General features: G+C 38.2%; 1 protein-coding gene across 5 annotated transcripts in view; it reads left to right on the top strand.

The window, feature by feature from the left end:
- Positions 1–21,798, top strand: part of Tjp1 (tight junction protein 1) — an 89,855-nt gene that overhangs the window by 33,813 nt on the left and 34,244 nt on the right. For all 5 annotated transcript variants that reach the window (XM_023709843.1, XM_004623240.3, XM_004623239.3 and 2 more), the window contains exons 5-12: positions 3,309–3,585; positions 7,098–7,201; positions 7,800–7,968; positions 8,667–8,814; positions 14,218–14,357; positions 15,803–15,908; positions 19,550–19,700; positions 20,427–20,535. In XM_023709843.1, coding sequence (XP_023565611.1) covers positions 3,309–3,585; positions 7,098–7,201; positions 7,800–7,968; positions 8,667–8,814; positions 14,218–14,357; positions 15,803–15,908; positions 19,550–19,700; positions 20,427–20,535 — 1,204 coding nt within the window. The remainder of the gene's footprint in view (positions 1–3,308; positions 3,586–7,097; positions 7,202–7,799; positions 7,969–8,666; positions 8,815–14,217; positions 14,358–15,802; positions 15,909–19,549; positions 19,701–20,426; positions 20,536–21,798) is intronic.

Raw genomic sequence — 21,798 nt, 5'->3', positions numbered from 1 at the left:
TTTCCTATGGGGCACTGCACCTGTCAAGGGAGCACCTTCTTTGGTTCCTAACTTGCATGCCTGAGTTGGTGAGCTGTGCTCGTTTACCCATTTCTCTTTTTAAGTCCTCCAATTTTCTGTTAACGTCCAGCTGTTTTGTCTTTACACACTAAGTATTTAGTGTACATGCCTCACGTTGATAATACACTGAGAAGGTTGTGTTCATGTATTCTAGACTTTTCCCAACAAGAAGATCTAAAATCAAGAAAGTATTTGAAATAGCACATATTTGGATGACGTGTAAGGGGATGTGGGCCAGCTCAGAAATTTTATCAGTTGGACAAGAGGCTTGAGCATAGATTCTTTGCTTTTCTGGGGAGAAGCTGTAGAAGACCTGGTAGAAGTGTTTCAATTAGCAAAGAATACCTGTTCATTCCTGCACTCAAGCAGGTTGGATCATATCCTTAATTTATATTGTCTTTCATTGCAAAATTAATTTTAGAATAAAACCCAGTCTGTGGAGTTGATCTTTCCTTGTAAGCTACCTACCCCCTTTCTTTTAACATCTTATCCCCAAACATAATTGGAGCATCTAAAACCTCAAGAGCATTATGTATTTGATTTTTGGGTGATTTTTCACCCCCATTTCCAAATGAGCAACTTCTCTCTTTTCTGCGCTCCTACATCATAGTGTTTAGTGGTGTGATTACCTTTCCATAAGCCAAAAGCCTTTTTGGCAGTAGGTTCAATAAGTGATTTCCATTTAATTAAAATGTTGTAGTTTCCAATACTACAGCTCCTATAAATATGCTTAATTTAACTATAGATGAACAGCAGCTAGATTTATTGTTAAATATAGCATTTAAATTTTTACTAAAATTCATAGTATACTTAAAAAAAAAAATCACACGCCCTGCTCTAGTGGTAATGTTTGTGAGTTAGCCAGTTTACACATCTACACGGTTGTGTAGCATTTTGCTATAATATGCAGGCGCTTCACCTGGCTCACTCACTGGGGGGCATTGCTGATTAGTTCCACAGCTATTTAAGAAAGTAGAAGTGAAGTTTGTTACACAAATACTTTCTTGTTTACTTCCTAGAGGTGGCTTTTCAGAGTCAGAGGCCATGAATGACTTTGATTTCCTGTTCTGTTTTAAGGCACAAGATGTTACTCTTATCCTAGGCCAGCCTTGAACTCATGGTTTTTCTGCCTCAGGCTCCCACGTGCTGGGATTACAGGCATGTACCATCATGCCCAGCTAGCCCAGAATTTATTAATGACAATGTGGGCTGCTTTTTTTGAAAATGAATTATATAGTTAGAATTCATTTTCATCAACACTTTGAATCTGCCAAATTTACGTAAACATTTTAATAGAACTGTTTTTGGAGCAGGGTTGGCAGTGCTAAGGATCAAACCCAGGGTAACTTAAGTGTTTCAAGTGAAATATTTAAAGTCCCAAGTGGGTTTAACCTTCTTACCCTGTGTTACTGCCTTTTATGTTTTGTTTTATTTTCCTGTCCATGTCCCTTGAGTTTGTATGGTAAATGTGTTTATTTACTAAGATCATTACTCTTGTGTCATACTAATATATTGTGTGCTCATTTGACATTTGTAAGTATATGCAAATTGTTTATAGGGTTTTTTTGTTTCTTTTTGTATAATTTTAGTATGTAAACATTTGATTTTTATGTTGTCATGTCTGGTAGACTCTCTTCTTGGTTTTGGTGGTACCAGGGGTAGAACTCAGGACCTTGTGCTTGCGAGGCTAGCACTTATTCCACTGAGCTGTCTCCCCAGCCCAAGACTCACTTTATTGGTCCTGCTGTTGGTATCTTGCTTAAAAAAGCCTTTTTACCTTACCACAGTTTTCAGAACTTCTGTCCTGTATTTTATAATAGTACATACATGGTTTCGTTTTATTTTATTCTCCATGTGAATAATTCAGCTAAACTGTTTTGAAGTGGGTATCTTTCCCGAAAATGATTTGTTCCTAAAATGTCAAGCGTTATTGTCAAACCTGCAAGGTATTACTTGAGTTTGTAGCTTTAACTGTAAAGTAAATGACAGTTTTTCAGTTGTACCCTAGTGGGTACAAAAATTCCATTGTATGTACAGTTGAGTATGTGACAGGGAACTTATATCTTAGTAGGCTAGAGGAGTATGCACACATACAACTATAATTGAGAATAGCCCGGATACAGTAGATTTCCATACAGGTAGCTCTTTTACCAGGATGATAGGAAAGGCCTTTGTTTAGATATTACTTGGGACTCATGGCCTATTGAAGTAGTAATAGAGAGTATTTCTCCCAGTGTACCATGTTGGAGACTAAAGAAGAAAGAGGTGAGTCTTAAAAGGAGGGAGTCAGTTAGAAATGCTTTTAGAGTACTGGGCCGGTATTTGGCATGGCATATGATGGAGTAGTCAGTAGAAAATCATTCAAGTGTGGCAGCATGCAACGCCATGCAAACTTGGGAGGAAGGCAAGTGAAACCAGAGAGTTGGTAGGGTGAGAGTAGGAGAGGGTGAAAGAATTGGAAAGAAGATGGACTGTGAAAGTTTTCAGGGGATATGGCTGACTCCATCAGAAGACAGGTGTTACCCCAGAAGCACCTTCAGGTCTTCATGCTTTGGTGTGTGCCCATGTGAGGAGGCATGGTGCAGCCCAAGATTACAGAGCCTTGTTGATCAGAAGGTAGTACATGTCAACCTGGACTACAGACAGTGAGAAATGTGAACAGGGAAACAGAGCCTTGAGAAAGTCAGGGCAGAAGAAAGAACATGTGCCTATGTGGGAAGTTACAAGTGAAGTGAGAGAAGTGGAGGCAGTTCGTGTAGGTGAAGTCAGAGTTGATTAGCTGCAACCTCCTATGGTGAATGTTGCTGTGTGGTAAATAACTTCATCTCAGCGGGCTTGCAGGGTGACTGGGCTTTGATACAGATACAGGCCAGCAGTTTGATTAAGGAATCAAGTAGGGCTTATAAGTATATGATAGTTTTTGTAATTTTGGCAGAATGATCTTGAGTATCGTGGCTTTTTTTCCCTACCAGCCATTACCAGTTTTTCTATAAGCTTATGGTTATTACAATGGAATATGTTTCTGAATAAAGTAAATAAGGATTTATTAAACCCACTTAATTTGTTGCTTAACCAGAAAACAGCCATTATGGAAGTATATTGCTTAGTAAGTAGTTGGTTGTACTTATTTGTGTATCTTTTTCATTGATATTTAAATTAACACTGGACAGGAGAAGAGCATTGTTCCCTTCTTTTAGGAACTGAAATTGCAGGTATGAAAATAAGTGAAAAAAATTTTTGTTTTGTAGACTATTAGAAGAAAGAAGAAAGTTCAGATACCAGTAAGTCGTCCTGATCCTGAGCCAGTTTCTGACAATGAAGAAGACAGTTATGAGGAGGAAGTACATGAGCCAAGAAGTAGCCGTGGTGGTGTGGTTAACAGAAGGAGTGAGAAAAGTTGGGCAAGGGATAGGAGTGCAAGTAGAGAGCGGAGTTTGTCTCCGCGCTCGGACAGGCGCTCTGTGGCCTCCAGTCAGCCTGCCAAGCCCACCAGAGTCACGCTGGTGAAGTCTCGGAAAAATGAAGGTATTCGGTCCCAGCGCTTTCACTGCTCTTTTCACGTGGAGGGTTTAAGACTAGGGTTACTGGAAGGTACAACTGACGTCGCGTCACATCTTTGTTCTGTTTCTCTGCTTTGTTGTTCGTATGTTGGAAGGTAGAATGTGTTATGGCAGGTTTGAATGACTGGCCATTTTCTTAAATCATTTTGCAAGCAGATTATACTTTGAGTGAATTGTTTAGTATTCAGATTTTGGATTTGTTAAGAGGAGAACAGCCAAATATATAAAAAGAAATGTCACCCTCACCAAGTTGAAATTCAGTTAGGGTCAGTATTAGTGTGACAATGAAAGAGTGACTTTGATCATTTTGTTGGCTAAAGGCTGCTTTTTAAAGGGAGGGATTTAAAAGAAGGGACCTGTTAAAGGACATTTCTCTGAAAGGCAGGACTCATACCCAAGTTTAAGCTGATGCCCAGCTCCTTTCTCTCAGTCATCATCAAATTAGATTTTTGAATAGTGGATTTGTTGCTTTGGTTATATATGACTGATCATTTTTGTTTAAAAAAAGGCAGTTATGGTAGTGTATACTAGTAACCTCAGCACTCTGGGAGGTTGAGGGAAGAGAATTGGAAATTCAAACCCAGCCTGAGTAATTTAGTGACTTCATAAGACTTGTCTCAGGATAAAAAAAATGGAAGAACTGAGGCTGTGGCTCACTGTGAAGATCTGGAATCCATCTCAAGCCAGCCACAGATACCAGGGCACTTATCCTTGACATCTTTGCTCTCCTTGTGCTTAATTAATGTCTTCCTACATACCAGTCTTATCTGTCCCACTTCTGTCTTTACTACCCTGGGTGGAGAGGGACTCACTCCTCAGGGCCTGCCTACTTGCCACCTCCTCTCCCTGCTCTCTCCCTCCCCCTTCTTCTCCCTTCCCTTCTCTCCTCTCCCCTCCCCTCCCATCTTTCTCTGTCTTTTTGAGATAGCGTTTCATTATGCAGTTCAGGTTGTTTTTGAACTCACAGCATTTCTCCTGTCTCAGCTTCCCAAGTGCGGGGATTATAGGTGTGTGCCGCCATGTCTGGCTCGGGGGACTCTTATCTCATGGCTTTTTTCTGGATCCTTTTTAGTGGGTTGTATATAGACTCTTCTTTTGATGTTTCTGTGGATTGTTCTGTTGGCCCTATCTTGATACTCTTCTCATTACCAACTACATACACTAGACTTAGGTCTTCACACCTGCCAGCTTCTTTCCTTTATACTTTTGGTACATTTTAAAATCATTCCTTTAGCACATGCACACAGGTGTACACACACACTTCAGGTTTAATTTTAATGTCTTTTAGCTGAAGTTTGAGCTTTAGGATCTCTTCCTCAAGGAGTGTTTCTAACCCCCCTACCAAATGTAGAGCCATATTTGCCCTTCTCATTGCCTTGGTAATGCACATCTTTTTCTCCAGTGGTTGCATAATGTAAGTTGCCCGAATGCAGGGAGCATCTCATTTGCTGTTTCCCCACAGTTCTGGTGCATATTTATCATATACCTGAGGAAATATGTGGAAAAACTGGATAAAGAAATTTTTAATTTTTAAAAATTTTTTAAAGAATACCAATTAGAGTTAAAATGAAAAATTACAAATGATACAGAATTTATCTTAACGAAGTAATATGAATTTCACAGTATTTGTTCTAATACATAGTGTTGTCTTTCAGACAGTTATTCATATTACCAGATATATGCATATAAATTGGAAGAAGAAAGAAAAGTATAAGAAATTAAGAAAAAAAAGTACAGATTGACAAAAGAAGTCAAAACAAATTAAAGCATTAACTGCTTCTTTCTGTAGACCAGCAGAAATGCACAGTACAGTTGTCCAGACCATCCTGCTTACAGACATAGATAATCTCTTTTCCTTCTCCTGTCCTTCTCAACTCAGTAACTCTTTGCTTTTGAATAAGTTCATTCCCTTTTCCCAGTATCTGTTGTACCCTTCAGATTCTATTTTTCTCTTGGGTTCTCGTGCTAAGGAGACAATACGATGTTTGCACATGCAGATCTGATTTATTTCACTTAAGAGTATGTTCTCTGATTGCATCCATTTACCAACAAAAGATTCAAGTTTGTCCTGTTTTATAGCTGAATAATACTGCACAGTGTAAAAATACCACAATACCACATCTTTTTTTATCCATTCCTCAGTTGATGGGCATCTGGGTTTTTTCCAGGATTTAGCTATGACAGATTGCGCTGCTATAAACTTGAGTGTATATATATTGGTGTGTTTCTGGTTCTTCTGGAAAAATGCCCAGTATTTTTAAAAGAATATATAAATACACATTATATTATATAAAGGACTATTTTAGGGTCATCTGTATGACAGTCATTTAGTATCCCTTTATACTTTTCTGTCGTATAATGCCCATTTATAAAGCGTATTGCTTGCCTGGGTCCTTGCCTGGGCCCCCTAGAGCCATTTTCTTTCCTCCTCCTGTTCCTAGTTCAGTTTGTGAGCACTGTTTGTGAGCACATCTACCTTATGGTAAACTGGAACTGTAATAGAACTTTTGGATTCTTCAGTACCAAGTCTGCTGACTTACCTCAGAGTAAAAATAGTTCTGTATTTTGTCTTAGGTTTTTAATTTAATTTTGTTCTGGTTTTTGTGGGTGGCTTTTAGTTTGGTCTTAGTTTTGAATACAGTGAAAGGAAGAGTCCTTGCTATCCTCACAAAGTTACTCATACCTTTTCAAAAAAAGTTTTATTTTTACAGGCCGGCCAGATAGCTCGGCAGACTAAAGTGCCTGCTTAGGCAGAGCTCATCCTCGGCACCACAAGCCTTGCCGGCCCCGTCCCCAGGGCAGGCTGAGATGGTGACTGAACCTGGGCATGGTGGCGTTTGCCTGTATTCCCAGTGCTTGGGAGGCTGAAAACAGGAGGCTCACTAAGAGTCCAAGCTGTGCAGTGAGACCCTGTAGACTCTGTACTAATAAATACATTTTTTAAAAAAGTTTTATTTTAAAGAGAAAAAAACAATAAAGACAAAAAGAAATAAAAAAACAGTAACAGTGATACAGAATTTCAAAACAAGAATAGGAAATCAATAATGGTTGTTATATTACACATTGTTATCATTAGATTTGTTGCTCAGATTACTAGATATAGGCATGCAAGATTGATCAAAGAACTAAGCATTAATTCTTCCTTAGCTCTCTTGTGTGTGTCCTTTTTTCTCCTTTCCCTCATCCCAGTTGTTCTTTTCCTTTTTTAAAAAGATAAACCTAACAGTGAAACCAAGTTTCACAATAGGTTATTAGGACAATTACAAGAGTCACTACATACTGTGTTGTCCCTACGTACTGTGTTGTCCGCCTTGTAGTTATTCAGTCATGCCTTTGTTGTGGTTTTTTTTTTGGATGACTGATAATTACAGTTACTGGTCTTGTTTTCTTCTGAAGTAGTCATTGATTGTCCTTAAAAACTCTTTATACAGTAATTGTCTTATATTACATTAAAGACATTCAAATATTTTATTTCAGAATATGGTCTTCGCTTGGCCAGCCATATATTTGTAAAGGAAATTTCACAAGATAGTTTGGCAGCAAGAGATGGCAATATTCAAGAAGGCGATGTTGTATTAAAGGTATAGTCATACTTTTACATTTTAGTGAAGTGAAATAAAAAATAAATTCTAGTGTTAACTCATAGCCCCTGCTTATGTTTCAAGCACCTTTGCCAAAGAGAATTAAAAATGAGTGTTCAAGGGAGAGTGAGTTAAGTTGTCCCTGTCTATTACTATACCTACAATGATAGGTTAGCTATAGGGTTATCCTGTGAGAATTAATTGCTACAAATACATATCATTCACAAGCAGATGCCACCTTGTAGGTGGGCATTTCTGTTCTTACACATTAAGTAGTTTTGATAATTGCTCCAGATATTACTGAAATACTTGTTTTCTTCGTTTGCTTATAAATAATAGAATGTAACCAGCTTTGGAATAGGGTTTAAGAGATACCAATTGGGGTTTATCTGACAGAGCAGTAATGACATAAATATTAGTATTATTTCAGGAAGGTGAAATATTTTGATGATTCAGTAAAGTATAAAGGGAATATTTTGGTGATTCTTAGGAGCACAGCATTGAGTACTTTGAATATTCCTGTTTACAGTAGAACAGAGTAAGCTAACATTTGTACTTTGTCATTTATTTTCAATATATAGTTTCATTTCTGTTGCAGATAAATGGTACTGTCACTGAAAATATGTCACTGACAGATGCAAAGACATTGATAGAAAGGTCTAAAGGCAAGTTAAAAATGGTAGTTCAGAGAGATGAGCGGGCGACCCTCTTGAACGTCCCTGACCTTTCTGACAGTATCCATTCTGCTAATGCGTCTGAAAGAGATGGTAAGTAAATTTCTATTTGGGGTTTTCCAGGTAACTTATTTCCTTCCTTCTTTTCTTTTCCTTTCTTTTCTTTTTTTGAGGCAAGGTCTCGCTATATCACCTAGGCTTGAGGCTGGCCTTGGCAAGCCTCCTGCCTCAGTGCCTCTGGGATTATAGGGAACTGTCACAACGCCCAGCAAGGTGACTTTTCAAGATGATAGGAAATTAACAATGATTAGTGTATCGCATATTGTTACCTTCAAAATAGTTGCTCAGATTAATAGATATATGTATGCAAAATTAACATAAGCACTAACTGTTCCTTTCAATGAACTAATAAAAGTTAGTAGTACGTTATTTTAGCTATCTTGCAGTTTATTTTCCCTTTTTTTTTTTCCTTACCCCCATCCAAGTTGTTCTTTCCTTTTGAGTAGTTTCTTTTAAGTACTAGGAAGATTAGTCGTGTTTGAGTGAAATGGTAACTTTCCATAAGCCAGACACCTTTATAATCTAACATCTGGGGAGTGTGTGTGTGTGTGAGAGTGTGTCTGTCTGTGTGTAGGCAGCTCTCCACTCTTGACTTGATCTCTGGCTGATACAGTTAGTGCTCAGTGTGAAATCATACTTAGTAGCTTATTTCATATGAATATTATTGGAGTACTCTATGCTTTATTGCAGTAATTTGATGGAGAAGTAAGTAGCGCCTTTTTATCTCACAGACATTTCAGAAATTCAGTCACTAGCTTCAGATCATTCCGGTCGCTCACATGACAGGCCTCCCCGCCGCAGCCGATCACGGTCTCCTGACCAGCGCTCGGAGCCCTCCGATCTCTCCAGACACTCTCCGCAGCAGCCCAGCAGTGGCAGGTAATAGCTTCCTGGCGCCTGAAGGAATAGTTGTTTCCTTGGCATGTGTATCTGGAATCCCGTACAAATAAGTTAGATGATAGATTATTTGATTATTCAAGATTAGATCTGTTGTTTCCTTCTCACTTTAGGTATTTCTTACCTAGAATAATAGAAGATAGAGTTCTTCGTAAAAGGCCACTTGGTAAATATTTCAGACTCTGCACTGTCACTGCTCAATTCTGTAGCTACTGACAACATGGAAATGAACGGGCGCGGCAATATTTCTGCAAAATGTTATTTATAAAAACCAGTGGCCTACAGCCACAGTTTGCCAACTCATTGTCTTAGAAGATGCTAGCCAGCTTCTAGAATCTACTGCTTGGGAAGATTAACTGTAGTAGAAATCCACCAGTAGGTTAATCTGAATTTTTTCTTTTTACAAAAAGCACTGTCTGGCATTTTCATGCCAAAGGATTTGTATTGATTAGTATGTGACCTGAATTTACCTTGTATGGTGTCGTGCATTTGCAAGTCGGATGTGGAGATGTCTTTTTCCAGAACTGAAGACAGTTGAGGAGAAAAGGCGACCCTTACGTATTGTTCACAGGAAGTCAACTGGTATAGCCTTCTGGAAAATTGCACAGCAGTTCCTGATACACTTCAGAATCGAACCACCATGTTATGTAGCAGCTCCACATCGGTATATATCTGAAAGAAAGAAAAGCACTAAATTAATTACAGCAATATTCCTAATATCCAAGGTATAAATTAAGTCTCTACATCATTGGATAGAACTGTACACAAACATGGAGGGATACTCTTTAGCCCTGAGAAAAAAGTGCTGCTATTTGCAGCTGCATGGATAAGTCTAGAGAGCATTATGGTAGTTTAGATAAAATAAGCCAGACACAGAAAGACACGAGTACTGCATGCTCTCACTTCAGTGTGGAGCCTGGAAAGTTGAATCGATAGGAGCGGAGTAGAAGGATTTGGGGGATGAAGGAAATGGGAGCGTATTTGTCAAAGGTCATAAGCTTCAGTTACAAAATGAGTAAGTGGTGGAGAACTAATGTATGATGTGACCCGAGTTAACTCTGTGTACGTGAAGTGTGCTCTGAAAACAGGTGGGGGCTTTGGCTTCTTTTTTCCCCTTTGCCATACTGGAGAGTGAACATAGATCCTTCATATATGCCACATCTCTGGCCTTTTTTATTTTCTGAGACGGGGTCTTGCTAAACTGGGCAGGCTGATCTCAAACTTGTGATCCTCATGCTTTAATCCCCTGAAGGTTAGGATTACAGGCATGTGCCGCCTTGCGTGGCTGAGAGTAGATACTAAATATTCTCACCACGTACACAAATACAGAGAATGGAAGGTGACAGATATGCTAATTTATTTATTTATTTAATTTTTTTTTTTTGGGAGGGGGGCTGGTTCAGGCTGCCTTAAGGGCTGGTCTGCTAGGGCATGGGCAGCTGGGGATTGAACCGTGGTCCCCTGTGCCTGACTGAGATTGACCCAGCAGGCGCTTAAACAACTTAGCTTAATCTGCAAGCCCCCTTGATTATCGTTGGTTATCATTTGGTGATATATGCATATATCAAAACATCTCATTGAACATCTTAAATACATAGTTTGTCAGTTACATCTCAACAAAGCTAAGAAGGTTTAGATCTATAGCTGAAGAGACCATTTAGGACTCAGGGTGTTTGAAGTTTATCTGTGGGGAAGTGTTTTCTAAAGCTGAGGAAATCACTAAAATTCTAAGAGACGAATATGGAGAGAAGGCTTAGAACTAGAAGCACATTTCTTTTTTTTTTTTTTTAACTGAACAAAACTTTTTTTTTCAAAATTTTATTGATAAACAGATAGCAATGAGACAGTTTCAAATCAAATCGGAAGTATAGTTTCAACAGATAATACACTGCATATATTCTAGAAGCATATTTCTTACAGGAAGGTAAAGAGGCAAAGGAAAAGACAGAGGAGCTGTACTTAGCTGGAGAGAGCTTTTGAAGTGATTCAATTTTTAAAACTTTTATTTACAGAGATGTTTTGCTTTCTCCTAAAATGGGAAATAATGTGACAGGAGTGACTACTGTGGTACTGGTTTGGTGTTCAGTGTAGTTCAATATTTGTGAAGCTGATTCTTTGTAAATTTTAAATTCTAGATTTATAATTTATACCAGCCTTGGTCTTTATTTTAAGCTTATAATGATTTTTTAAGGGACTACTGTGTTATACCAAATATAAAACTGGCTTATTATAACTAATGATTACTTGTAATTGTTACAAGTTAACATTATTAATTGTAAAGAGCTCCCTCACTCAGTAAAGATGTTATCCAGAAAAGGGTTGCTGCCAGCACACATACTCAGTGAGATAAGTAGCACTTAAGTGATTCCTGGGAGCAGCTGCAGTGTAATGTGTTGCTCACGTCTGGAAGCCATGTTAATACCAAGCGGTTTGGACATGACTTTCCCTTTAAAGACAAAAGGTATGTTCATCAAAATCTCAAAATTTTGATTACTTTTTTAATTACAAGTAATTTTTATACCTCAGAAAGTTCTTCTTCATACTTTTTTCATTTAAACTTTTTTTCATTTAAACTTTCTAAAGACTTGGCATCTTTTTTTTTAAAAAAAAAAACTATGTTATTTCAGGATATTTTACTTCTTAATAAGTGTCTTATATATTCTCATGGGTAGTACCAGTTACATGAAAGGTTTTAAAAATACCTTAGGAGGGGACTCGCTCAGTGCATCTGAGGTGGGAGCAAGGTGTACTTTTCATAAACTCCTTTTATCATTCTCTTAACAAAAGCCTTTGAATTTTCAGATTTGGTGGTGAGAATTTAATTCTAAAATACTTAGAACTGAGTAAAATGCTGTTGTAAAAAGCATCACGGGAATTCTGTGCAGTTTCTTATTTGGATTTAGTTTTGTTTATATAAACGATTTTGTGTTACAGAGGTTAAGTTCTGCTGTTTAAGAAATGATGTAAAACTGATTTAGTCTCTTGAGAAAAAGTTTTAATTTAGTGTTTGAGGCAGTCTGTCTTTGTGAGCATCAGTCCTGCCCTCATTGCTGAGTCATTTTATATATTTTTAGCTTCAATATTGTTAAATATTATTTTAGAGCCTATTGGGTAGAATTTCATTTGACTGACTTACCAGTTGCTTACAGTAATTGCCACTTTTTCTGTATGTTTGATTTTATCCTGACTTAGTGGTCACATTTATTTATAATGAAATATTTCAAATGTTTGGAAAAGTAGAGCCTTTTGTTTTATATAGTACTATAACTCTAAATCTGCATTGCCCAATATCATAGTCCAGTGATGGCAAACCTAACAAGTTTTAGAGCTTTTGATGATAACAAAGAGCCTGGTGTGGCATGCATGCTATTGTCACCGGAGCCATGCTCACAGGCCATGTGTGGCTTTTGAGCACCTGAAATGTGGCCAGGCCAAACTGAGGGGTATTTTAAGTATGAAATACGTATTTAAATCTCATGATTTTGAAGACTGAGTATACAGAAAAAATAAAATACCTCATTTATGATTTATTGATAATTTATTCATTGATTTTACTTGATATATTTTAGAAAATTTTAAATGTAAGCAACTTACTGTAATTCAGTCAAACAGCACTGCCCTGCATCTTTGTGTAGTGCTGAATAATGCTTCCATCTTTTGGTAGATAATGGAAATGCATGAAAAAGTAATTTTCTAAGCATAAATGAAAAATCTAACAGTGGTACAACTTCCATCTGTGAAATGTTAATTTGAAAAACTGAGTGCCTTCATGTTTATAATAAGTACCAAGGACAGTAGGGTGATAGCTCGATATAAAAAATAGCCAAAGATAGAATTACTAGCAGGAGTTTGTGCTATATGGAACAATAGCCTTAAGTGTATAACAAATAATAATGGAATTAAAATGTTACATTTGATTTTAAGTTAAGATACCAAGATGATAATGTTGGTCACATTTTGGATGTGTGGAATATTTTTAATTATAAGATAAAAAATTAATTGGAATTTTTTTTACCTTTTAAAAAAATAGTTGAAATTCTACATGTTACAGAGTAAAAGAAATCTACAGCTTTTAAATTATACAGTTCCTTAATCTTATTGTGTATTTATATCATTTGGAGTTTTTAATGAAAAGAATGTGGAGTACTGTTTTTGTATTGCCCTTTTATAATCAGAGGAGGTTAGTACAATAGATATATAAAACTTTGCTGTAGTTCTTTATATTTAGCTAATTATGGTAATTTAAATAATAGCTGAGATTTTGATTTTTTTATGACTTAAAAGTAGCTCACTCTTGTTTTGTTTCAAACATTTAATAGTGTTGATTTTCCTGTGAGACTGACCCCTACAGGATGGTTAAATGAATAGGAAGATAGAAGCTGTGAGAAGTGCTTATTTATTGTTTTACCTCTTCAGGAAGAAAACATGAAAAATCTTTGTTGATAAGAGATTTAGAAATAGGCAGAGTCAGTAAGAAAACCAAAAATCGGGCCTGGGAGATGGCTCAGCAGTTTAAGTGCGTGCCTGGAAAGCTCAAAGTTCTGAGTTCAGTCTCTGGTACACACACACACACACACACACACACACACACACGCAAAATCTTTGGCCTTTACGCAGATCTTTGGACTTATTTTTCTACCCTTATAAGTAATGTAGAAACATAGTCTTACAAAAATTGAAATTATAAAAAAAATTGAAATTATAAAAAAATGAAATTATATAGATAAATTTAAAATTCCTCTGGGCTGCTGTTTTATTTACTTTTCCCTCTGAGGCAACCTGCTGTTGTCTGTTTGTTATGTGAAAGTAGAAGAGAAGCTTAAATAACTAAACAGTGTCACACTATTTATCCTGTAAGTTCAATGTCTTCACATTTTGCTTTTTTATATCTGTGCACACAGTTTAGTGCATTGTAACTTTTTAAAAAAAATTTTGTTTTTTGCAGTATCAGGGATTGAACTGGGACTTTAAGCGCTTGCCAGCTAGGCGCTTAAACACTGAGCTGTATCCCCAGCCCTAAGTATTGATAGCTGTTTTCTACCTTCAGCACAACTTATTATTTTGTGCATCACTTGAAATTATGTGCTTCATTTAATGCTTTTTTTTTTTTTTTTTTTTTTTGGTGGTGGTACCAGGGATTGAACTAAAGACCTTGCACTTGCCAGGCATGAGCTTATGCCACTGAGCTATCTCCCCAGCCCCATTGTAACTTTAATATTAATAGTTTTCACCTTTTCTGTGCCAGTGTCTTATTTTTATTTTGATAATTGTTAGAGTAAAATTCTTGTCACAGTTGTTGAAACTCTCTTGCTTTCTCTTGTGCTGTTTTCCACAAAGGATTTTCAGAATCATTCTTACACTTTTTTAAATTTTAATACAATGTAGTCTTCGCAGCAGAGAGGATGAAAGAGTGTCTAAGCCTGGGGCCATTTCAACTCCTATAAAACATACAGACAATCATACCCCCAAAACAGTGGAAGAAGTTACAGTTGAAAGAAATGACAAGCAAACACCACCTCTTCCAGGTAAGCATAACAGTATGCTAGGTTCCAAAAACATTTGCTGTGAAACTAATTGTCAGGATTTGTGGACGATTTTAAAGATGCAGTTGCCATATTACTCATATGTAAGTTTTTCTGTATGTGGCTTTCAGGTTTTCTTTGTAGGAAGGAGGTTGGTGTAGTGAGCACTTTTCATGAATGTATTTATTTTTATAGATAGAAAGCGTTTCTGGGGCCAGGGAGACAGTTCAGTGGACTAAACACCTGCCTAGGCAAGTGCAGGGACTGGGGCTCGATCTCTGCACTATGTGCTGCGCCAGTCCCACCCCTGGGTGCCCTGAAGCGGCCACTGAGACTGAGCATTGTGGTACACACCTATAATCCCAGTGCTGGGGAGGCTGAAAACAGGAGGATCACTACAAGTCTGAGCTACGCAGTGAGACCCTGTACCAAATACCAGACTCCACAAAGCCACCATTCCCTACTGGGGTAAAATCTGTTGGTAAATAGCCACATTTTTACCACAAACCAGGCAGAGTAAGATACATTTGAGAGAAGGAACTGAGAGACATTCGGAACAAAATCTCTAGGCCTTACAAGCAGTCAGTTTTAGAACTTTGCCGATTCCTAGGCTGGGTCCTTAAATACAGCTTTTAAACGTATTTATGAAAAAAATTCCAACAGGTGAAATGATTTTTGTTTTGAAAGTTTTGAAGTCAATCTGATGTTACTTATTCACTGGTCCTGGGGATTAAACCCAGGGCTTATGCTAGGCGAGCACCTTACTGCTGAGCTACACCCTCATCCATTGATGTTCCTCTTTAATGAGCAATGTTGGAGAATAACTTCATTCACTACAAGTGGCTATTAACCAGAAATACTCTCTTTTGTTTAATGTACTTGGTACAGGGTCTCACTCCGCAACTTGGACTTGTAGTGATCCTCCTGTCTTCAGCCTCCCCAGCACTGGGGTTACAGGTGTGCGCCACCGTGCCCAGTCTCAGTGGCCAGTTCAGTGCACCTGGGGGTGGGGCCAGTGTGGCATGTGGTGCCGGAGATCGAACCCCAGGAGATCGAACTCCAGACCCTGCACTTAGCTAAGCAGGCACTTAGTCCGCTGCGCTGTCTCATTGGCCCTGTGTGAACAGTCTTAACAGAAAACATGGTCTATTGTCTTTATTTTTCTTCTGTTACTCTTCTGTAGAGATTATAGGCTTTTTAGATCCTACCAGCTGGAACTGTAGGAAACCTAAGTGACCGTATGGCATGCATGCTTGTTACAGAGACTTTGGAATGTGTAACTAGAAAGTGTGCACTGGCACATGCGGTATAAATCCTTACTAGGTTCTCTAAACTTATTTTTGCTGATGAATCATATTTATTTTGTGAAATTTTTAGTTTAGTTATTTTGTTGGTTGTTCACATACTTTTCTAAAATGGGTCCTGCCCAATTTGAATTTTCTTCTTAGAACCAAAACCTGTGTATGCCCAAGTTGGACAACCAGATGTGGATTTACCTGTCAGTCCTTCTGATGGTGTCCTACCTAATTCAACTCACGAAGATGGGATTCTTCGGTAAAGCAGTTTAAAATTGTATTGTCTTCTCTGTGCATTAGTAAGCATTATCTAGAGTGATATTTAATTGCAAATCAGATTGCATATGACACATAAGATTATGACTAGGTTATTTCTTTCTTGTATTTAGCAATCTCATGATAAAATTACTGAGAGCTTAGAGAAAAATTAGAACTTTGTGAATGTCTTGTTTCTCATCACTGTCTCCTAAAGATTTTAGGTCAGTAATTATAAAAATACTTTTTTATATTCAGTCATCAGGGTTTCTACAGGTTTTCTAATACCTTAGCATTAACTAAACACAATATTTCTACATCTCAGCACTGTTCATAGAATTTCCATGAGCTTTCTAATACTCTAGTACTTTATCAATAAGTGAATATTTTTCTATTTCGGAACTGTTGACATTTTGGGGCAGATAACCGTTTATTGTAGGGTGTTTTCTTCTCCATTTTGATGTGTTTAACAGCATCACTGGCCACTAGATGCCAGTAGCAAGTATCCCTATCTGACAACCAGAATTCCCAAATTCTTCTGAGGGAAAAATAATTATAGGTTAAAAAGCTGTTCTAAATTTTTTTATACTTAGTGGAATTAGAGGTATAAGTATTTTAAGATAATTTCAAATTCTTCTGATTGTCAAATGAGTTTTTGTTGCCTCTGTGGTAAAAGACACATGATGTGAATCACTGAAAATTAGTGAATTTCATACAATGGGTTTGATCACTGTTATTTTACTTTGGCCTTTTTTTTGTATTTAATACAGGTTGTGCAGGGTCTCACTACAAAGATCAGACTCATAGTTTACAAAGATCAGACTCATAGTTATCCTCCTTTTTCCACCCTCCCAAGCGCTGGGATTACAGGTGTGCACCGCCACGCCCAGTCTCATTCCCATCTCAGCGTACCCCAGGGGATCGAACCCCCGGTCCCTGCATCTGCCTAAGCAGGCATTTTAATCCACTGAGCCATCAGACTGGCCCTTACTTTGTCATTTGAGACAGGGTCTTGCTGTACAGTTTTGTCTCGCCTTGAGCTCACTATATAGCTGACACTGGCCTCAAATTCGCAGTAGTCCTCCTGCTTCTGCCTCCCCATTGCTGAGATTATAGTTGTGTGCCCCATGCTCAGCTTTCTCATTCTGCTAAACAAGATTTGAGTTGTTAACTTAGCAAGACACAGAAAAATAGTGTTAAAAGTCGGTGATGTTTTAGTACTGTAGTATTGCTGAGGTACAACACTCAGTACCCACAGTGTAAAGGAGAGAAGGTTTATCTGTGGCTCATGGTTGTAGAGGTTTCACTCCAGGACCAGCTGACTCCAAAACAAGGCAGGATGGCAGAGGATGAACCCATGGCAGGGCAGGCAGGCAGGCAGGCAGGCAGGCAGGCAGGCAACAGCAGCAGTCAAGGGAAGAGGAGGAGCACACCCCCTGCTGGGCCATGCCCACACGGGCCAACTCTTCACACCACATTTCACGTCCCTGCATCACACACCCCTGTGCTCCTTCAGGGGGCTAATCTAGTATCTCACCTCTAATTCAGTCACCTCCCTGAAGTCCCGCCTGTGAGCATGTTAGGCCTTTGGGGGACATCTAGATCTAAACCTTAATAGGTGAATAGTCCATAAGTTTAAAATTTTACATATTTGATATTAAATTGGTGATAACTTATACACTGTGAGATCATATTCCTCTTTTTTCTTCCTTGGGAATTACTTGAACATTTACGTATTTTTAAGGTTTAGGAAACTTTAGTAAGATGCCAGAGATCTCCCTAAGCCCACATGCCCAAGAGGATTTGGGGATGTATGTATGACTAGTAGCTGAGCCAAGAAAGATTTGATATTCAGTGAGTGGCTTTGAAGGAAAAGGGATCCACATTTTACACTTGCAAGCAGTTGATACAGTGCAGATTGTCAAAGCACAGAATGTCAGTCAGGCACAGGGATGTGACACTGAGGCATGGCCTGGAAACTGTCCTCTGGTTCTGAAAAGTAGATTTTATTAAAATTTGTAGACTGCACTCAGCCACTTTCATTGTTTGACTCTAGATTGATCGGGGTTAGAGGAGGATTTCCAAGGGCCTAGGGTCTAAGGGTTTCAAAAAACACTTAAAAGCACTCTCAATAAAATTTTAAGAGAGGAGTCTTTGAGAATCCCTTTGGCTTATTGAAAAAGTAGGATACCACTATAACCAAAGGACACAGGCTATCAGCGATAGAGCTGATACTGTAAGTCACTTCAGGGAGGGATGAAGGACACTGCCAACCTGGCAGCAGGTAGCCTCATCTAAATATAGGCTCTTTTATGTCTAGCCAGTGGTAGTTCAGGTTAAAAAGAAAGATCAGAGGTTGAATGCTTTGTAAGTGTGATAAGCTCAGATGATTTTTATTTAGTTGGTTATCTAGGGCTCTCCTCCCTCAACTTATTTGCTTCATTTGTAGTTTTTAGTTATTTTCTACTAGCTTCTAATAATTTATTAATAAATGAAGAAAAAAGACTTTTCTGTACCACATGTTTGAATAGTGAATATAAGTAAAACATGTCTTTATGATCATGGATATAAACAGTTAAGGAGAAACCTAGAAAGGAAGTGTGACGGCTAATTATACTCAGGACCTGTCTCTGTCCATGTATTTATCTAAGGATCCTTCAGGACTTGTTCCAGGATGTCACAGAGCAGTGTTTCAACACTCCTCTGATAACAGAATGTGCCTATCTACATCTGTTCCTTCCTAATCTCAAACAAAAGTGTACAGAGGGTGCCAGGGATATAGTTTGGTGGCACAGTGCTTGCCTGGCAGGCGCAGAGTCCTGAGTGCAGTTCCTGGTACCAAAAACAAAAAAAACAAAAACAATCAAAACCCAAAGTGGAACAGAGTTTGGATATGGGACACATCCATGAAAGCCAAATGATTTTATTTTATAATTGAAAGGAGCCACAGAGTAAGTACACTGCTCCAGACTACTAATACTCTGCCATTTGCAAAGTTTAGAAATCTGTCTACTGATTGTAGAGATTATAAGCCCTACAGCTTGATTTTGACCCTGTGATATTAGGGAAATTAGTTAATTTGTGCTTCAGTTTTTACCTATATAAAATGAGACTTTTCAGTTACTCAGCAGAGGCAATACAATATGAATTAGGGTGGGTACGAAAAAGCAGAAAGTTCTTCTAGCTATTGGAAAAGTAACATATCTACCTAATAATCTGTTTTGATATCAGGGATTGAACCGAAGGCCTTTATACTGAGCTCGATCTCTGACCCTTTGTTTTTTGAGACAGGGTCTTGCTGAATTGCCTAGATGGGGTTCACACTTACACTCTTCCTGTCTTAGCTTCCAGAATAGTGCTGGGATTACACTGTGCCCATTTTCAAGACTCTGAGAGTGAAGAAGGCATTGTTTTATTGGGAAAATTTATAAAATCATTATGTGAAGCTATTCTTACATGAGTGCTATTACTGTAAATCTGATTTTGAATTGTAATAACTTTTATCCAAGAAATTAATGAACTCTGATAGGCTTTAGAAAATTCTGGTCCTTTGTTCCATTCTGAATATCATTTTCACTATAGCAGTTTGTTGTAACTTTTCAAGCTTCTGTTAACTGTCTCAAATGAAATGATCTGTTTTAACAGGCCCAGCATGAAATTGGTAAAGTTCAGAAAAGGAGATAGTGTGGGTTTGCGGCTAGCTGGTGGAAATGATGTTGGAATATTTGTAGCTGGTGTTCTAGAAGATAGCCCGGCGGCCAAAGAAGGTTTAGAGGAAGGCGATCAAATTCTCAGGGTATGTCAGATTATGTGGATTGTGAGTCTCTTTAAAAAAGGGCATCTGGTACAACAGGCTTTCTGTGTGGAGTCTCTTGCACCAGTTAAGCATCCATGAGATCTAGTCTGTGCTGGACTGGCCACTTCCCATTCATGTGTTTGCTGTGTTTACTGCAATGTTGTGTTTTACTGCACAGTGAGGTGTACTTTATTTTAGCCACTGATGAGTCTTAGACCTCTGTGGTAGCTGCCAGGTCATCTTTCAAGTTCATCTCAACATTTAGAATGGCGGGACACTGCCACAGGCCGCAGCTTGCCAGTAAGCAGCATCGGGTATTCCTCTCCCAGAGACATAGTCTTTGTAGCAGGACCTTCTTTACCCCAGATAAGGCTCAGGCGCTGCATGGTGGGATTTATATCAGGCAAAAAGGTAAGCTGCCTGAGTTTAGGTGCATCATATCCTACAAGAAAAAGCAATTCGAAAAGTCAAGAAAGCCTAGATTAGATTCAGTCTATAGTGGAATTTCCCTCCCTACCCTCATGCTTCCTTTTCCCTCCTTACCCTGTAGGGGTGAGCTTAGGCTGACCTTTGACTCACTGTATATTCTAGGCTGGCCTCGAACTCATGCCAGTCCTCCTGCCTCAGTCTTGAAAGTGCTGGGATAATAGGCAGGTGCCACCACACCCAGCTGTTTTTATATTCTTAAAAAGCAACCAGAACTAATTTTATGAAATCTTTTAATAGGTGAACAATGTAGATTTCACAAATATCATAAGAGAAGAAGCTGTTCTTTTTCTGCTTGACCTCCCTAAAGGAGAAGAAGTGACCATATTGGCACAGAAGAAGAAGGATGGTAAGCTGCTGCCAGAAAATAAAACTGTAGTTATTAAATACCCATCTCTGACAAAACTAAACAAAAGGAATATAAATGAAAAACCATTTTGTATCGGTATATACAAAATAGTTAGGATCGATATACAGCTACTTTATCTTAATTCAGTGAGAAGAAAGATTTGTACTAATAGTGTTAGGACAGGATATCATGTCTGCATCTTGACCTCTGAGTACTACAAAGACAACAGTATGCAGTGTATTAATTATTGTAACTGTCCTACTAACCTGTTTTGAAACTGTCTTATTGCTATTTGTTTCTCAATAAAATTAATTTTAAAAAAATTAAACAATATAGACTCAGGGGAGCTCAGTAGAAGAAGCACCTGCTTGGCAGGCACAGGGTCCTGAGTTCAATCCCTGGTACTGCAAAAAAAAAAGAAGACTCAGGGATGTGTTCAATTTCTGTTGTTGTTGTTGTGATTATTGTTGCTTTCTGTTTGTTGATCTGTTTCGTCTGGTATTTGAATTGTTGTGAGTGCCACGCTGTGTGATCTGGGCTGGCCTTGCGCTCACTGGGGGTGGCTCGGGCCCCTTGGGCTCTTGGTCACCCTAACTGAGCCCCTGAGTGCTGGGCATGTGAGCATCTGCTCTCTCATCAAAGCGATTCCGTGTGTTAGACTGAATCCCTCAAAATTGAGTGAGGGAATGAATTTGTTAATTTCAGGGAGAGTTTATTCAACTTCATCAAGGAGCATGCAGTCTTACTTATGTTCATTAGCAGAGCCCGACAGGACCAGTCTTTGGGACATTCTAATTCAAGTAAAATGCCAAACAACCCTTTACAAACAGGAAAATGTGTCTGTTAGCTATCAAACCCATACACATGCATGAGCAGTTTCCAAATTTAGTGCTAATGTTTTCTAAGCAATACACTTAGATGATTATTGGCAGTGTTCAACAAAATACTTAATTTTGTCTGTGGTGAACCAAGTATACTTGTTATTTAGTAATCTCTGATTTTTATTAGTGTTAGTCATTTTTTTTGCATGATGAAATTATTTTACAGAGAATAAACAAAAACGATACATAATTTCAAAAAAAGATAGGAAATTAACTGGTTATTGTATTGCATATTATTATTATTTTTTTTCAAAGTTTTATTGATAAACAGCAATGAGAGAGTTTCAAATCCAATCGGAAGTACAGTTTCAACAAATAATACACTGCATATATTCTTCTTAGTGGTTAATTGCTGTACAAGAAGTGGACTTGTGATCCTATT

The sequence above is a fragment of the Octodon degus genome, unplaced genomic scaffold (assembly GCF_000260255.1).
Source record: "Octodon degus isolate 3935 unplaced genomic scaffold, OctDeg1.0 scaffold00002, whole genome shotgun sequence".
Lineage (NCBI taxonomy): Eukaryota > Metazoa > Chordata > Mammalia > Rodentia > Octodontidae > Octodon > Octodon degus.
This window is presented reverse-complemented; position numbering and strand designations above follow the sequence as displayed.